The 17056-nt window shown below is 41.5% G+C and overlaps 1 protein-coding gene across 3 annotated transcripts in view; it reads right to left on the bottom strand.

Moving 5' to 3' along the window:
- Positions 1-272: 272 nt before the first annotated feature.
- Positions 273-17056, bottom strand: part of SYK (spleen associated tyrosine kinase) — a 36756-nt gene continuing 19972 nt past the window's right edge. For 2 of the 3 annotated variants that reach the window (XM_080972708.1, XM_080972709.1), the window contains exons 5-14: positions 14988-15069; positions 13517-13557; positions 12028-12096; positions 9115-9229; positions 7775-7946; positions 5727-5936; positions 4881-5067; positions 4110-4250; positions 3296-3408; positions 273-2173 (exon numbers count right to left, since the gene is read on the bottom strand). In XM_080972708.1, the coding sequence (XP_080828834.1) occupies positions 2101-2173; positions 3296-3408; positions 4110-4250; positions 4881-5067; positions 5727-5936; positions 7775-7946; positions 9115-9229; positions 12028-12096; positions 13517-13557; positions 14988-15069 (1203 nt within the window). In that variant the 3' untranslated portion in view covers positions 273-2100. The remainder of the gene's footprint in view (positions 2174-3295; positions 3409-4109; positions 4251-4880; positions 5068-5726; positions 5937-7774; positions 7947-9114; positions 9230-12027; positions 12097-13516; positions 13558-14987; positions 15070-17056) is intronic. The other variant, XM_080972710.1, reaches the window with a different exon arrangement.

Raw genomic sequence — 17056 nt, forward strand, 5'->3', positions numbered from 1 at the left:
TTCCTGATATAGATGTCCCTGGGCAAATGAAAGTGACATTTCCTGATGACTGGACTTCCAGTTACCTTGCCCGCACTCCCCAATCTACATCACTCACAGATTTCTATGAGCCACAGGCAGGGCTTGTATGAACCACAAAATTCATACAAGGAAGGGCTATCACCACAGTCCTAATACAACTCCCACCACCATCCGTGGAATTTCTCGTGATATAAACTGGCCCTGAACAAAGGCACTGAGAAACCAGACCAAGGAAAACAAACAGCCAGGAAAAATGGAATAAACAGATGTTTGTTTTTCAAAATCAAAATGTAGACCATATGAAATAATATAAGAGAAGCATTTTCTGTACATAAATAGGCAATGAAAATAGAAGTTCATTTTTTAAAAAACTGTTTTTAAAAAGTCATTTTGCATTCATAGGACCTAGTGCTAAGATTTCTGAATCTGATTGTTTGGCATTAGTTTACATTCTGCAGCATTGCTTGATTACAAAGAGATCTTCCATTTTTTAAATGTCATGATCCTTTCTATTTGTTGCATTTGAGGTGCTGAAAAGACTCAACTGTTGTACCGTTGCTCATAGGGGAGTTCCTGCAGTCCCATGATCATTTTGGTTGCTGGTCTTCAGGGACACAATTAAGGCAACAAAACCACTTCAGAAAGCTCAGTGGAAGGCTGTGGAATGGATCCAGGACTGTTTAGGAGCAGTGCTTATGCTCAAGACAGTAAATCTAGGGGCCCTTCAGGGTGGTAGGGGATGGAAATTCAGGGGTGCGCCTTCCGCCAGCCAGCTTCTTGTAGCAATAATGCAGGCTATGAGGGCTTATTTAAAATGCGACAAACTATGCATGGGGACCAATGAAAGGATTCCTGCATAGTGGGTGCTAAATCTGAAGGCTCTTGCTGCATTCCTTGGTTCAGTCACATCTAAGCTTCTCCATGCAAGCAAATCCTGAGATGTGCAGTGCTCACCGGGAGATTCTGAGGGGCAGCAGAAGTCTTTCAAAAGGTGATGCCCATCAACTCCTGTGTCTTCCCATGGAAGTACTTTTCAGCAGCCTACAAGATGGGACAATCACACTGGATTGGTGGCTACAGCCTGCAGATACCAGTTAAGATTAGTTGCACTGCTGGTGGCTAGTTCGTGTATTTTATTTACAGTGGTACCTCAGGTTACATATGCTTCAGGTTACATACGCTTCAGGTTACAGACTCCGCTAACCCAGAAACAGTACCTCGGGTTAAGAACTTTGCTTCAGGATGAGAACAGAAATCGTGCAGTAGCGGCGCAGGAGGCCCCATTAGCTAAAGTGGTGCTTCAGGTTAAGAACAGTTTCAGGTTAAGAACAGACCTCCAGAACGAATTAAGTTTTTAACCTGAGGTACCACTGTATTTCGTTACTGTGAAAATTATAGTTCATTTTTAAAAATGTATACTCAGAAGTCAATCAACAAGAATCACTGCTCAAGTATTTCCTTAGGTATTGCAGCCTTAAGTTATATAGATCAAGAAAGAGGGTGTGATTAGGCTGCTGTTGTGGAACATAGCCTACAGAATAATTAGATTTCTGTGTTCAATAGGACTTAACAGTGAGGAAGAAGTACTAGCAGAGGCCAAAGCAAGGCTCTTGTTTAGCACATGAACAACACACTTCTTCTGCATTTTGCATTGGCAAACACAGTTTTAAGGCTGAAATCGGCTACTTGAAGCAGGCTCAGGACTCAGTTCCGGTCCAAAATCAATCCCTGTGTTGACTATCCCAAGGAAAGGTTATGAAAGTGGCAGTATCAAATAAGGCACTGAATATCTCTTAATAGCATTACGGGTATTCTACTGAGAGCAGGAAAAGTGCGTGGGGACAGTCTGCTCGGTTCTCCAGCATTCTTACCAGTCCAACAGCATCAATAGGTTAAAAGCATAATTAATATCCAAAGAACAAATGCAACCCCGCTTGGAAAACAATTCCTGCAGAAATGCTCTGAAAAGCTGCAAAGGCATTTGTACAGCAGAACTCTTTTCACTGGAGAGCATCTTCTTTCTTCATATTTGCTTCCTGCATGGTGTCTCCATTTACAGCCATTCAGTACACAGTGCTCTTATTGTGCCATGTCATAGTAGAAATTGCGCAGCCTGAACTCCACTGCAGAAAATCCTGGCCGATCATCGACGCTGTAAAAGAAAGACATTTCATTTTTGTTATAGGCACACACATCCTTTGCTCTCTCCTCATTTAAGTCCAGATGGGCAATTTCCAGCCATCATAAGTGGAGATGGGTTTTGACCACATGTGCAGGTAATGCCAGAAAATGTTGCTCCCCAGCAGTGTCAAGAAGGTCCTGAGAGACACTAGGTGGAAGTTTGTAAGGGCAATACAGACATTTAGCCCCTAGCAATAAACAGCAAGCTGCTTTATACCAGATGAAGCAAGGGAATAATGGCTATGAGAAGAAATGCAGGTAGTTGAAGTAAAACTGCAATTCCTGGCTGCAGTGTGAATACAGAGTCTATCCCCTCCACAAAGGGGGTGGGAGCTCTCAAGGAGAACTTGTGAGGCTGGGAAGAATAAGCTATTTCTTGACCCTTCCTTGAAGACCACAAGCAGAACTGGATCAGCAGCCAATAATGCTCCTTTGTCTTATACAACTTATCTCAGAGATCTAGATAGGCGTTTCGCAGAAAAGTACTTAAAGGGGCCCCTAGAACACCATCCCCTGGGATTAGTTTGTTCTGGGTTCCCATGTGACAGAGAACATTTGCTAAGTGATCATCTAAGTACTCTACTGCAATAATTTAGGGCACCCTCATCACTGAAGGCTCTTCTGTTTGTGAGATGTGCCGAGAACATCACTGTACTTTTGAGGGGTTTTTTTAAAAAAAATACACCCCTATGTATATTTTTAATCAATTTTTTCATGTTGCACAGCTCTTGTGGTCCAGTGTTCTGCTCAACAAGCTTTTGCCAGTCCGTTTCTGGAAAATGTTATACCAGAAACAATCTGTTGCTATGTAGCTGTGCACAGTGGTTATAAGAAAGTTATCTCATCTAAAAGCTATATTGCAATTTGGCTTGCAGGGCATTACTTCTCATTTTCATCAAGAGGGCGTTAAGTAGGGCGACAATGATTGTTAATTCACATTTTATTCCTTTGGCTTGAAATGTTCCTTCAAGGGCAGTTTGCATCTTTTTATTTCATGGTTTAAAATGCAGAAAAAGTGAAGACAGAGTGGGGAGTGAAAAGCACAAGAAATCCAGTATTTTATCAGAAGAAACACAAATATGATGATGCTCACTCATATGTCCAGCATAATTTCATTAACTCATAGACCTCAGGTGGGCAGTTTTCTGGACATTCCATTCGCTCTCCTCTTTCAATCATCTGAGCAACCTCCCCACCTTTCATACCCTGCAACAGAATGAGAAAGGATTTACTTATTTTTGTCAAACTCAATTATTTAGGGACAAGTGACGCTCTGCAACAACATGGAGTGTAGAGTGCTCCTCTTCCTGGTTCCAGCATCTTTATTCTGCTCGTGCCCACACAACCAAGATCTGTTTCCTACCCGCCACAAGTCCATCAGCACTCTGTGCCCACTGAGCATCCTGAATCTGCATTTTGGGTTTTGAGTTGGGTAGGCATATTTGTGCTGAATCCCAGCTATACTAAATTCTGCGCTCAAGTCTAGAGCAGCTTTCTCTTCTATCCCTGGGGACATTTAAAAATAGATTGTTAGTGGGAACCAGGAAGAGACTGATCCAGACGAGATAGTTCTTTTTACATTCAGATATAGCTACATATATTTCTCTGTCCTCCTGTTCCAGCCACACCATTCACCCTTCCCCTCACTTATCCCTTTATTTCTCCTCTCAATCTATCACTAGTCCATGTCACTGAGTTATTATAGGGCTGTTTGGGGTATCCCGCCCCCGTTTCCCCCCACAATTTTTTAATACTTGAGCATGCATCAGCATGACTCTGAGTCTGATAGTGGTAACATCTTGCGTTCCAGTGGTATGGTTTTGGCTACATAAGCACAAGCACAGGAAGACCTGAATCTGTATTAAAATATGGTCGTTTAATGAAGGAAAGCAACATATAAAATGTACCTTGTATGGCTTTTGCCCATAGGAAAAAGCCTCCCACATTAAAACACCAAAACTCCAAACATCGCTCTTGCTCGAAAATTTGAAGAAGTTCATGCATTCTGGAGCATACCACTTGACTGGCCATTTCCCATAATGTTCTGCCTACAGTGGTGCCACACATAAAAGAGAATATTAGACTAATAATAATAATAATAATAATAATAATTTATTATTTATACCCCACCCATCTGGCTGGATTTCCCCAGCCACTCTGGGCTGCTTCCAACAAAACACTAAAATACAATATAACACAGCATACAGCAACAAGAGGAAGGAATTATGATTTTGCAGAGTTTCTAAAGTCCACCCTCTTTTGACACCATCAGAGGGGGAAGGTTAGTCACTGGTGGATCTAGTTTTCCCAGTACTGCATCATGTTGTGAGCCGATGATGTCATCAGTGTGTGTGTATGTGTACACTGAGGTGTGGGCAACCTGCTAGAATCTACTGAGCACATATAACATAGCTGTACCTGCAGCCCCCAGGCCCCTGCCTTGTTCAGCTCCCAGCAGTGATGGCTTGCATGTTGTAAATAAAAGTAGTTTCGAGAGTGTGTGTTAGCAAAGGAAAGATTCCTTGCAGAGGCATGCCTGCTGCCCTGATCATGTTTTGTGTTGAAGGACAGCTAACAAATTTTAAACTACCATGACGGTTGCATGCACATCACAGGAAGCCACAGTGACATCATGAGAAGAAATCACAGTCGAGACAAGTTACAGGGTGAAATAGTACCTTGTAATAATCATTAGAACCAAGGGCTTTGGAAAGTCCAAAGTCACTGATTTTGGCATAATGTTGTGTGACCAGCAGTACGTTTCTCGCAGCTAAATCTCTGTGCACAAAGTTGTTTTCTTCCAAATATTTCATCCCCATGGAAACTTGATGAACCAGCTCAATGATATTCTTTTCTGCGACATCTCTGAAAAACCAGAACTAGTTTACTACTTTAGCAATTTGTAGTAAATTTTCATTCCTCATTATTCCATTCCATTTATTTTGTTGGTAATTAACTAGTTGTTCCTGGATTTTGCTTGTGTGGAATCCAATGTTACACAAGTAGACCTGCTCTTCTTTTCCTGTCCCTTAAAGTCCGCCCCCCCCCCATGAGCTAAAAATCTGTTTCCAAGGGTTAGCAAACTATCCAGAAAATATTTTGACGGCATGTGTCCTTTTGCTTCCGGTCAGAATCAGACCCTTTGCTTTCATGTGAGGGAAATGTGGAGGGGAAACAAATATCTCATAACTAACTAAATACTTATGTTATCTAACTAACTATATACTTATGCTAAATACATTATGTGCTTACACTTTTCAAGAATGAAGGGATCCCACCTCAAAGGGACCCATACTGGAGAACAAACAGTAATGATGCACTCAACTCTTTTGGAGGACATCTTCACCTTTTGACTGAATTTCACAAATGTGGTGGGAAAGTAGAACTTATTTTTTTACAAACCAGTAGTAAATGTGCTCTTGGAAAAAACAAAGCTTTGGAGAACTACTCAGCTAGTGATTAGTCCATCAGTTTTGCCTATTAACACACAATAATTCAATAAATAATACAGACGGCCAATTTACCTGTGTTTTATCAGATATTTATTCAAGGGGCCAAGTTCAGCCATTTCCATTACCAGCATCCAGGACTCGGCCTCACATATGCCTATCATTCGGACAATATATGGGTTATCCAGTTGTTGCATAACATTTGCTTCTCTCAGCAGTTCATCTTTTAAGGAGGGGTCGTTGCTTTCGTTCTTGAGAATTTTCACAGCCACTGTCTTCTTTCCCCTGAAAAGAAACCACCAGGAAGCCTACATTATATGCAGTGCTCAAAGTATTCTTGTCTGTTTGCCATGTGCTCAATCTATCCAGTTTCTGCTTCGAAATGCGGCTGCATGCAACACCTCAGAGGAGGAACAGGCAACATTGCATAATTCATGCACTATAAGTCCTTCTAAAGCAAAAGCTATGAAGCAAAATATACGGGCACAAATATGGATGAAGGTTAATTGATTTCTTTCCCACTGATGGGGAAAAGGGAGCATTCTTGGGGGTGGATCGTTGTTGGTGGTATAAGCACTTAAATTGATATATTCTGGTCAAAGGCACAAGTTCTTGTTGTCAAAGAAGAAAAGGAAAGCTTTGCTGTTTGGTGCTTATGTATCAAAACAGGTCAAAGACCCAAAGTTATGAAAACATACTGTATTGTATTCAAGAAGCGTATTTAAAAGGAAATAAACACGACATGAATAGGGCAATGAGCAACACACACACACAATGGAACACTGTTAGTCTGTTTCGACAAATGAATCTGTTGAGAACACATCCCAATGGAGTTAGGAGACAGCAAGGTTCTTGTGCCTTTAAAAGCAGGCAGAAATTCAGCAAGTGAAGTCTTTTTTTAGTATGGTAATACAATTATGGGGAAAGCTCCTCTAGTTCACATAAGATGCAGGTCAGACATTTTATTAATTGTGTGTGGCCTGGTTCATCCATCCACCTTACCCCCAACAAAGGATAAAATTTGTACATGATACAAAATGTATACAAATATGTGCCTTCTTTTGTCACTGAGGCAGAGAATCTATGCAAACTAACTACTGATTTTCTTTAGGGAAAACAATGCATGGGATCACACATTAAAAGCTTTCGCTTTTTAAAATTACTGAGTGAAAAGGACTTTAATATACCCTTAACATTAAAAAGGCCACCCCAAAATAAAACATTGTGGATTGTAGAAAAATAAATCATAGTTATTTTATGGAACATACTCTGGTGCCAAATCATCTTCTCTAACCTGGTGATCTGCAGCAGGCAAGGCTTATGGGAGGTGTTGTCTAAAATATCCAGAGGACAACAGTTGGGGTAGGCTGTGCACAGGATGGAGGCATGGCAGTGCCACCCTCTTGGCACTGGAAGTGCTTCTGCTTGCTGCAACGGGGTGTAGGTGAGTTCAAGGGAGCTCTGAGATGGTGGTGTCAGTACACACACCTTCGGGATGCTAACCTGGAGCTCCCCCCTGAGCTGGCTGCCATACCCCACTCCATCCTGGACACCTGTACTACTGATACAGGTAAAGGAACCCTGGATGGTTAAGTCCAGTCAAATGGTGACTATGGGGTTGCAGCGCTCATCTTGCTTTCAGGCCGAGGGAGCTGGCATTTGTCCACAGACAGCTTTCCGGGTCATGTGGCCACCATGACGAAACCACTTCTGGCTCAATGGGACACCGTGACGGAAACCAGAACACACATAACACCATTTACCTTCCCACCACAGCGGTACCTATTTATCTACTTGTACTGGCGTGCTTTTGAACTGCTAGGTTGGCAGGAGCTGGGACAGAGCAACAGGAGCTCACCCCATCACGGGGATTTGAACTGCCCACCTTCTGATCGGCAAGCCCAAGAGGCTCAGTGGTTTAGACCACAGCACCACCTGCGTCCCTCTACTGATATAAGAAGGCAGGGCAGGTCCTTCTCTCTCTCTCATGGGTTTCTATTGATTGAGGCAAAGGAAGTCTGGTCCAGGGCTTAAGAACAGCGGTATCATCAAAGGAATAGGACAAATAAAATAAAATAAGTCAAGAGGGAAGGATGGTAAGATGACAGCATTTCAAAACTTACTTTTTCATTTCATAGGTGCCTTTTTTCACAGTGCCAAAATTACCAGAACCGAGTTCATGGTCTTCCAGGACCAGTAGATTTCGGTCCAGGGTGACATTTTTAGTTTTTATCTCTTCTGGGTCTGCATATGGACTCTCGTAGACCTCTGTGTCCATGGGCAACCTCTGATCACCTGGGTGTTGAACAGCAGAACAGGTTTAGCTTTTTCTGGCACACAAATGTTTCTGTGCTCCCTGCCTGTCAAATGTTAGTACTCTGCCTGCTTTCTCATCCATTTCACCTCCTATGTGGTGCAATATGCTAGCAACAATCCCTACCACTATTTGGCAAGCCTCTTTCATTTCCGGACTTCCCTCATTGATATCCAGTTCTGCAGCAAAGACATTTATGTCAAGTCCTCCTCCCAGACTCAATTTAGCTGCACTTCCATTGCCGACTAACTCCTACCTTATCCCACCTTCAGTTCCCATTTGTCAGCTTTTCTCTCCAATCTCCCCCTGCTGTGCTGCTTAACAGGCACCTGTTTGGCTTTCATCTAAATAATGGCTTTCCTAAAAATTCACACTGGCATCATGGGGTTTTGTACTTTTCTCAACAGAAGGGTTCTGAGAGGAGCTGGGTTTCACTCAAAATGCTGTGTACCTTTTCAAGTAGCATACTCTCTCACACACCCTTGCTAAACATTGCTAAACTGGAATTTATTTACAGTTTAGAAGAGAAAAGAAATGCCTTTCCATGGGTACCAGCCCTCACCAGTGACAAGGGCTGTACCAAATTGAAACAGGACATTTCTCAGTTTCCCTCTGAATTACCGGGTCAATTGCCTGAATTTATAGTTGCTGTTATTTCTCTCCAGCAATATCAGCATCTGAAAGTAGCGGTACTTAGAATCACCTTACAAATCTTACAATTTCAATTTGTAAACTGCTTGGAGATCCTTTTGATCAAGTCGTTTATAAATTTTCTAAGTCAGTAAGTAAGTACAGATAGCTGCAAAGATGTAGATTGGTGACAAATATACCGTATTTTTCTGTATATAAGACTAGGTTCTTCCGCTGAGTTAAATCTGAATCCCCCAAAATAGGGGGCATCTTATACATGGGGGCATCTTATAGACGGAAAAATACGGTACTTGTTCTAAATAGGAAAAGCGTTTCCAGGATTTTTTCTTTCTTTCAAAAAAAGGTTTCTGCATTATGAATGGTCACAATTACTCAGGGTTCTATCACTCTCCATGTTTAGTGCCTCAAATATTCTACAGAAAAGTCTGTCCATTGCAAAATAAGAATGAAACTTGGGGAACAACTATTATCAAAAGAGAACTGATTTCAATTGCCTACCTTGCTTTACACGTGGTGGCCCATAAGGGTTATCTGAGAAAGAGGCAGATGGTAATGATGTTGTTGATGTTCTAAAAGGTAATCCAGAATCATCATTCCGGACAGGTAAAGGTGGCTGTGGCACACAAACAGATTTTTCCATTAGTACATATTTGGGGTATTAAAGAGAGCATGATAAGAAAAATTAAGCAATGAAAGATGTAGGCAATGAAAGCATGAGTAAAGAAAGCGAGCGAAGCTTACCTAAATCTTCAGATTGTTTCTTGCATATCTGTGTCAGCAAGGTAAGAGACATGCTGCTAAAGCAGAAAAGGATTCTGGCAAGTATTTCGGAGAACTTCCTGATGAGGGAATTAACTAATGCAGGCATAGGCAAACTCGGCCCTCCAGATGTTTTGGGACTACAACCCCCATCACCCCTGACCACTGGTCCTGTTAGCTAGGGATGATGGGAGTTGTAGTCCCAAAACATTTGGAGGGCCGAGTTTGCCTATGCCTGAACTAATGGCTTTGTGTTCAAATGAGAACTCAATAGCAAATAAAGTTGGTCTTTTTCAAAAAACCTACATCTGCTTAATCTGGAGCTGCTCAGTCTTATTCTTCCAATCAGTACTATGCTTTTCATGGATTCCCTTTGATGGCATATGCAGCATATAAACAGGTCTCCTGCAAACTCTGAATCGGTAAGCTTGAGAGTGAGCCCAGGTTGACACATTTACCAACATTTGAAATGAAAGTGGCAGACATAGGTTCATCCCACAAACCATTTCCACCCTCTCCAGATGTTTGCTATTGTGCTGAGAACTCACTCATCTATGTCGCTGGCCCTTTTCAGCGTAAGTCAACAAAAGGGCAATACTAAATGACTGAAACACACCTTACATTTTATTCTGTCTGCAACTAGTGCTGACAGTTGGAGGGCACTCAGGTCAAACAGGTGAAATTCCCAGAGTTCTGGTGTCTGGAAAAGTTCTGCCACCTGTATCTGTGTTTACCTAGTTTTCTTCCATTAAAGGTCAATGCATTCTTGAGCCAGGAATACCTGTGGGTAGATTGTGTACAGCAAGCACACTTTGCCAACCTGGTGCCCTCCAGATGTTTTGGTCCACAACTGTCATCAGCCCAGCCAGCATGGCTGTCCTGGCTGGGGCTGATGAGAACTGTAGTCCAAAACATCTGGAAGTCACCAGGTTGCCAAAGGCTGGTGTATGGGGAAAAAATGCATTGTGGGACCCAGCGCCACATCTATGTTTAAAAGCAACATGTACACCCTGGGCCTTTCTGCTGTTAAGGTTGTTGAGCTGATCTTTTAAATATTTACTCTGTAAATTTTGATGGGATTGCAGCGGAATGAGTCCAGGGCTTGTGTCACTCAGTGTAACTTGCAAAGAAACAGAGATCCGGAAAATAATTTTGGTGTTGTCTATCAGCCTTACTCTTGTTTAGATTCCTGCATCTCTACCAATCAATAACACTATTAAAGATGCCTGGGTGAAGAAAAAATGTAGCGTTTAAGATAAGACCGATTTAAAGGGAAGTCATGTCATCAGACAAATCAACTCTATTCTCTCCGCAAAGCAAGCAATTGTATCCTAAACATTTTTACTCAGAAGTAAGTCTCTAAACACTATAGTACAAGTGCACATCTTCTGGAATAACTATAAAGAGTGCAAGCGTATATTATTTCTTGTGTATCCTGTTAATATATGGAAGTGGGAAATTGTTTCTGAGACACTGGAGCAATATATTTAAAGGGGATAAGTAGTGAGCAAAACATAGATATGAGGTTCCCAACTGACACATATGTTTCATACTTTGGTACTTGCACTTGCTAGGGAAGATGCAAACTCTTGACTTTCAACAAAAAAGAAAAACACCAAGACAGGAACTGTGGAATACCTGTGCTTCCTGTCCTCTCAATATTTTAAAATTTTATCCTAAGCCACGTCTTTTTGCCAACTAAGTAGGGCTAAACCAGTTTAAATGTTTGGAGATTTACTTTTAAATACGATGTTTGTTCATATCAGAATTCATTAGGACTAGCATGAAGGAGACAGACGTGAAAATTCACACAGAGAATTGATCTGACCCAACGTTATGGGAAAGAAGCAGGCATGTGCCAATCTGCTCCACAAATTAGGAAGTATTTTTATTAATATTTTATTTGTAATGTAATATACAAATGGGCACCATTCATCCATTTGTCCTCAAATAAACCTTTTCCCAGGAGAATTAAGGATTAATTTCAGCTTGCAGCCACTGTGATTGGCTTTTGCTTTTTCCAGCAATCATTGTGTCTAAAATGCATAGGTCTTGGAATTGGGTAGGGTGGGATGGGGGCAGGAGAGTACATATGCTCAGTGCTAGCTTTCATGTTATTAGCTGGTACAATAGTGGCACTAGCCCCCAAACCTGGGGTGGAGGTAGAAGAACAGAGGAGTGGAATATCTTCTCTAAAGAAGCAGGGACAGTTGTTTTCCACATTTCCTATGTTTCAGAGAGAGAGATAACTCACACAAAAACTAAGATCAAAAACTAAGATTTAAAACAAAACTATAAATATTGTTTCACTGAAACATAAAGGCTGTTTTCAAAGATGCGCACACACATGTGATACTAGCTTATTTTCAACTCCATTCTACCAAACTGATCTCATTATTATTACAGTTATGAATATTATGGCACAGCATGTTGGCAACAAATAAAATGCAATCACTTCTTTTACATAGCTAAATTTGAGCCATGGGTTAATTATATTAGGCCAGAAGTAGAAGCTGAAGAAAGTTGCCAAATGTGCGCAGAGCGTTAGCAGCAAGGCGTGGAGCCAAATCATTGAAAAGAGCTGTAAGTGAGCTTCATGAGAGTAAGTCCTTCCACACATTTGCAAATTTACAAAACACCATGTTTATGCACCTTTTTGCTTCCCGGCTTTGGGAAAGTGTATGACTTGATTCTGGTGAAAATTCCACCTGTTGACCAAGTCTAGAAACCGTAAAGGATATCAAAAGCATAAATAAGTGTATCAGAAAAAGTAAGAAATATTTCACACACACATTTATTTTCTTTAGTCATCTACAATAGTGGTTTCCAAACTTTCTACTGAGAATAGGACTTGGTTGCAAACTTTTGCATTTTTAGCTAGGATTCACATACAAGGACCTTCACTTTTGCCCTGTACACATCCTTTATAATATGCACTGCCAGACTGTAAACCAAATATTTCTTTTTTTAAAAAATGAAAAACACCTTGAAACTCTTCAGCCCAGTTCATCCATGTAAGCATGTCAGTGGTTGCTTCAAACCCAACTCAAAAGAGACTGCTCCACTTTGCAATCTGTTTGTACAATGTATTTGTCCTCCTGAATGCATCCAGGAGTTATCACCGTATCATGCTAAACTGCAACAAGTGAGGGTTTGTATTGTAAAAGATGCTAGAAGCACAGCTGTGTTTCAAGCAAACACCCATGGGTTGGGTGTAAAGGAGAGAGAAGGGGTGTGGCAATTTGAATAAGTGAACAAACTTTTAAAATGCATCTCCATTCAGTCTGAAGTCAATGCTTTGCCTCCTTCACCCCTGAGACGAACGTTGACAAGAAAAGCTTTATCATACAAGACAGAGCAGGAATTTTCAAAAGGGCTCAGTGCTTGAGACCATGAGTTTTCATTTCTCGTGTTCTGGTTCCTGTCATTCACTCTTCAAATGGCTTTTATGGCCCTCAGTAATGTTCTTGCTTCTATACCAAACGTTCCCGTTATTTTTCCTCCACCCAGTTCTCCTATCTTGCTTTCTCTCACTATCTACTCTAGTCCTTGTCAACACATTCAAATCCCTTGTGTAACCAAATTTTTGGAAGAACAATGATTGCAGAGCAAGCAAATGCACGCAGAACATCTTAATTTAAATTATTGTGATTTTATAATTGTATTTTCTCATATCCAAATTTGGACAGAGAATACATCATACACTGTACAAAGTGAAACAAGAGTAGAAGCCAATTGGTGCCACTCCATGGATGCAAGATATAGCTCGGTCAACAGCACAGGAAAGAAGATTTATCTTGGTGGTTCTTCCCAATGCCCTTCCCTAACCTGCTCTGGAAGTTTGGAGTAATTCCCATACTTTCTACTGTGGAACAACACCAACTGGAGTCCACCCACTGCAGACTGGAATACATGATATTTTCACCCCAAAATACTTCTTATGAAGAATTAAAAGCTGGAGCAAAAAAATTAATCCACATAATGTCTAATGCTATTGCATATAAAACAGACAAATATATCTGAAAATTATAGCAAATGTTCATATATTAAGAATCTCAAAAAGTGAAAATTAACCATCCTTGAACTTTATTTTATTATTAAAAACCACCATAAATGCTTTTCATCAGCACAATTTTCTTACCTTGCTGAAATTAGGCCTGTGATCCGGTGGGGTGAATACGCCTAAGATAATGAGGTACACTAATTACTATTGCTGCTTTTATCAAAATACATTTCTGGGGGGGGGGGGGGGGAGACAGGAGAAGGACACTCTCAAGGGAATAAATATGCAAACATCAGTGTAGCTGTGGCATAAGAAATGAAATTACTGAACTAACAAGAAATGAACACAGGAATCAGCCTTATACAGACTCAGAGCACAGCTGCACCCAGCTCAGGGTCATCTTGCATCAATTAGCTGTGGCTCCCCAGTGTTTCAGAGAAGGGTCTCTCCCTGGATTGAACATGCCAGGGACTGAACAAGTAACCTTCTGCATGCTCTACCGCTGGGCTATGGCCCTTCCCCAGAGAAGATGGCAAAATACGGGTCTTCCCTGGGGAAAGTGCCGGGACATGGAGCTTTAAAGCACAGACCAGTACCAGCATGAGGCAAAAGGAATTTTGGGTGAGCCCCAAGTGACTCTGAGGTTGCAGCAACCTGATAAATATAGTCTTACTCGAAAAAAAGGCTAAGGAGTAAACCATACACAAATTCAGAGTGGAGTCCCTAAGGCAATTGGATGGCACCTTGTATGCCTTCTTTTGGCAACTTCTGCAGCCAAGCTGGTATCAAACGTATTGCTCTGCTTTCCTTTGGACTAAATCAGCAAGGCTGAGAGGGCGGTCTTGTCATCTGGGAAGCCCAGGACCTCCAGACACACTGCCCAGGCTTGTGCCACCAGGAGGTCCCTTCCGTGCTACAAACACAGCAGTTTGACTTCATTCATGGAGACAGATGGATGCCAGCAACTATCCATGCTATGCTCTGCTGTTATTAAGCCCCAAGACTTGAAAAGGTGTCCCTGATGCAAGGCGCAGCACTAAAAGGGAATTTGGAAGAGATTCCGAGAAAGCCCTGGCCCACTTGCTTAACACAGGGTGTTGCTGCTTTACACATTTGCACTGCTACAGGTAATGTAAGATTGGGCAACCTATGGCTGCAAATCTGTTTGAAACTCTGGAGAGCCACTGCGGACAACAATGAGCTAGACTGACCAATGGCCTGACCTCCTTGTCCCTTATACACAGATCAATCATTATGCCAATAAAGGCTAAATGAATGAGTATACACGGATCAATCACTGCAATCATATGGAGAAGTCCTCCTGACAGTCCCACAGTTTTTATATTCTTTCAGCTTCCGCATTTACTAAGACCTTTTGTGTAGCCGCACCAGTAATTTGGGACACTGTTCCTACTGGAATCATACAGGTACCCACAATTCCAATATCCTATCAACCTGCTGAAACCATTTTTTGATTTACCAAGTGTTTTTAGAAAATTGATTGGATTCAGTTATGTATTTTACGCTCTTATAATTTTATGGATGATTTTCATGTACACCACCATGGGGACTCAAATTCTACATTTTAAAAATAAACCCAATCACTCACCATTTTTCAAGTTAGGATTTGGAACTGGATCTGTGATGATTCTTAGAAGTCCATCTGCTTTGTAGGAATAATGTTCCACTAGCTATCATGAGAAGAAAACAAATAAGAAAGAATAGACTAGAAGGAAGGAGAAATAACAAGCTACTGAGCTGCTACAGTGGCTTAGGGCCAGACATTTAGCTAATCATTTCTAGTTAATATGTAAAATTCAGCCACCTGTCCTGCTGCCCTCTATGGGTTCTCTGGTCCTCAGGTTCAAATATTTCATTTTGTTTCCCCACTTCTGAAGCCAATAATTTTATCCCCAGGCAGCTCCACTTTCTCATTAGCCATTAGTCATTAAGTTATCGTATGCACCTGCTCCCCTTAGGTCAATTTTGTGGTGAGCAAAATACTGTAGCGTAGGGGTGGCCAGGAGATTTTACTATGAGCCACAGAAGAATTTATGTGAATGGAGACCTTTGTGAAGAGATTCTGGCTGTGCCCTCTGGAAAAGAGTTCATTTTGCAGGAAGGACACAATCAGGTCACCGATTAGCACTCATTAGCTAAGGATCCCATGCCATGTTTCAAACATGACAATGTCCACAGTAGCCCTGTTCACACGTTGCCTGCATGTAGACCATACCTGTTTTGATGATGGTGTGTGGCAGCAATTTTAGCTAAGCCCCCAGGTGTTTTTCCTGCAACAAATCTATCTTGTGTGCACTGCCTGCTGAAAAATTCAAATGCATGACCACTATTCACTTGCAGGGCTTTCCATGTTTGGGGCCCCTGTGCAACTGGGTATCCCGACTTCATGTAGTCCCTATATGAGTAGTGTCTTGTGCACTGGAATGGTTGTTGCAGAATAAGATCAGACGAGAAGGGTGATACTGAAGCCTGGCCCTGCTCTGCAAACACAGATATATCCTACATGTGAGGTGCTGAGTATCTCCACTCAAGAAATGTCATATTTAATTTCCAAACACATATGTTATGTCTTGCTTACAGTGATGCAAAAGCAAGTGGTATGTACTTTGGATTCAAAATTCAGTCCTTATCATGCCTGTGCCACTTCAGAAATTCAAACCCTCCCTCTCCCTCTCTTTCATACAGACAGCCCAATAACAGAGAACAATAGAGTACTATGCAGTATCTCATATGTGCTAGGACTCATTAGGTCTCAACCATGTATTCAAATACCCTCAGCCCTATAACTTATGAATGTTCCTCTGGACATGTGCAGAGCTCATTTATCTCATTAGTTCACAACACGTTATCCATCCTCTCCAACCCACATTAGAATTAAAGAACCAGGTTTACAGAGCAAAAGACTTGACAGTTTCCCCCGCTTTTGACCACAGTTGGTAGGACCACTATTATTTGCAAAGTGCAATACTGAACATTTCATTAATGAATACTACTATTATTCATAATAATTGGGAGCCAAGACCGAGGGTGGTTTCCTCAGTTAAAAAGAAGCGGTAATGGAAAATGTTCAACTAACTTGTACATCCTCTTTTGTTGCTTGTATGGAACATGTAAGGAACAACTTGCACACCTCCCCAGCAGAAAGATGTGTATGCTCAAAAAAAGGTCCAAAGTTCACACATTCCCTTAGGGCAGCGATGGCCAAACTTGGCCCTCCAGCTGTTTTGGGACTACAACTCCCATCATCCCTAGCTAACAGGACCAGTGGTCAGGGATGATGGGAACTGTAGTCCCAAAACAGCTGGAGGGCCAAGTTTGGCCATCACTGCCGTAGGGATTTTGCCTTTCCCATGATACACTAGAATTATGAAAACTGAATGTACTGTACAAATCACTCATGCATTTGCTGTTGCTACTCCTTTGTAGAAAACTCACCTGAAAATAATGGCAGACCCTACACACTGACTCAAGCATCATGGATCCAAGCCCAACGTACACTGAACTAATACCAAGTACATGTATAACATCCTGAAAATCTTGAATTCATACTTGTTAACAAAACTGCATTCAAAAAGAGCACATTTCTGCCAGTTTGAGAGCCTTTTGTTATTTGACTCAAAACGGTGGGGGGGGGGGGGGAATAAAGGCAACAGCAGA

The sequence above is a fragment of the Podarcis pityusensis genome, assembly GCF_964106645.2.
Source record: "Podarcis pityusensis genome assembly, chromosome: 11".
Lineage (NCBI taxonomy): Eukaryota > Metazoa > Chordata > Lepidosauria > Squamata > Lacertidae > Podarcis > Podarcis pityusensis.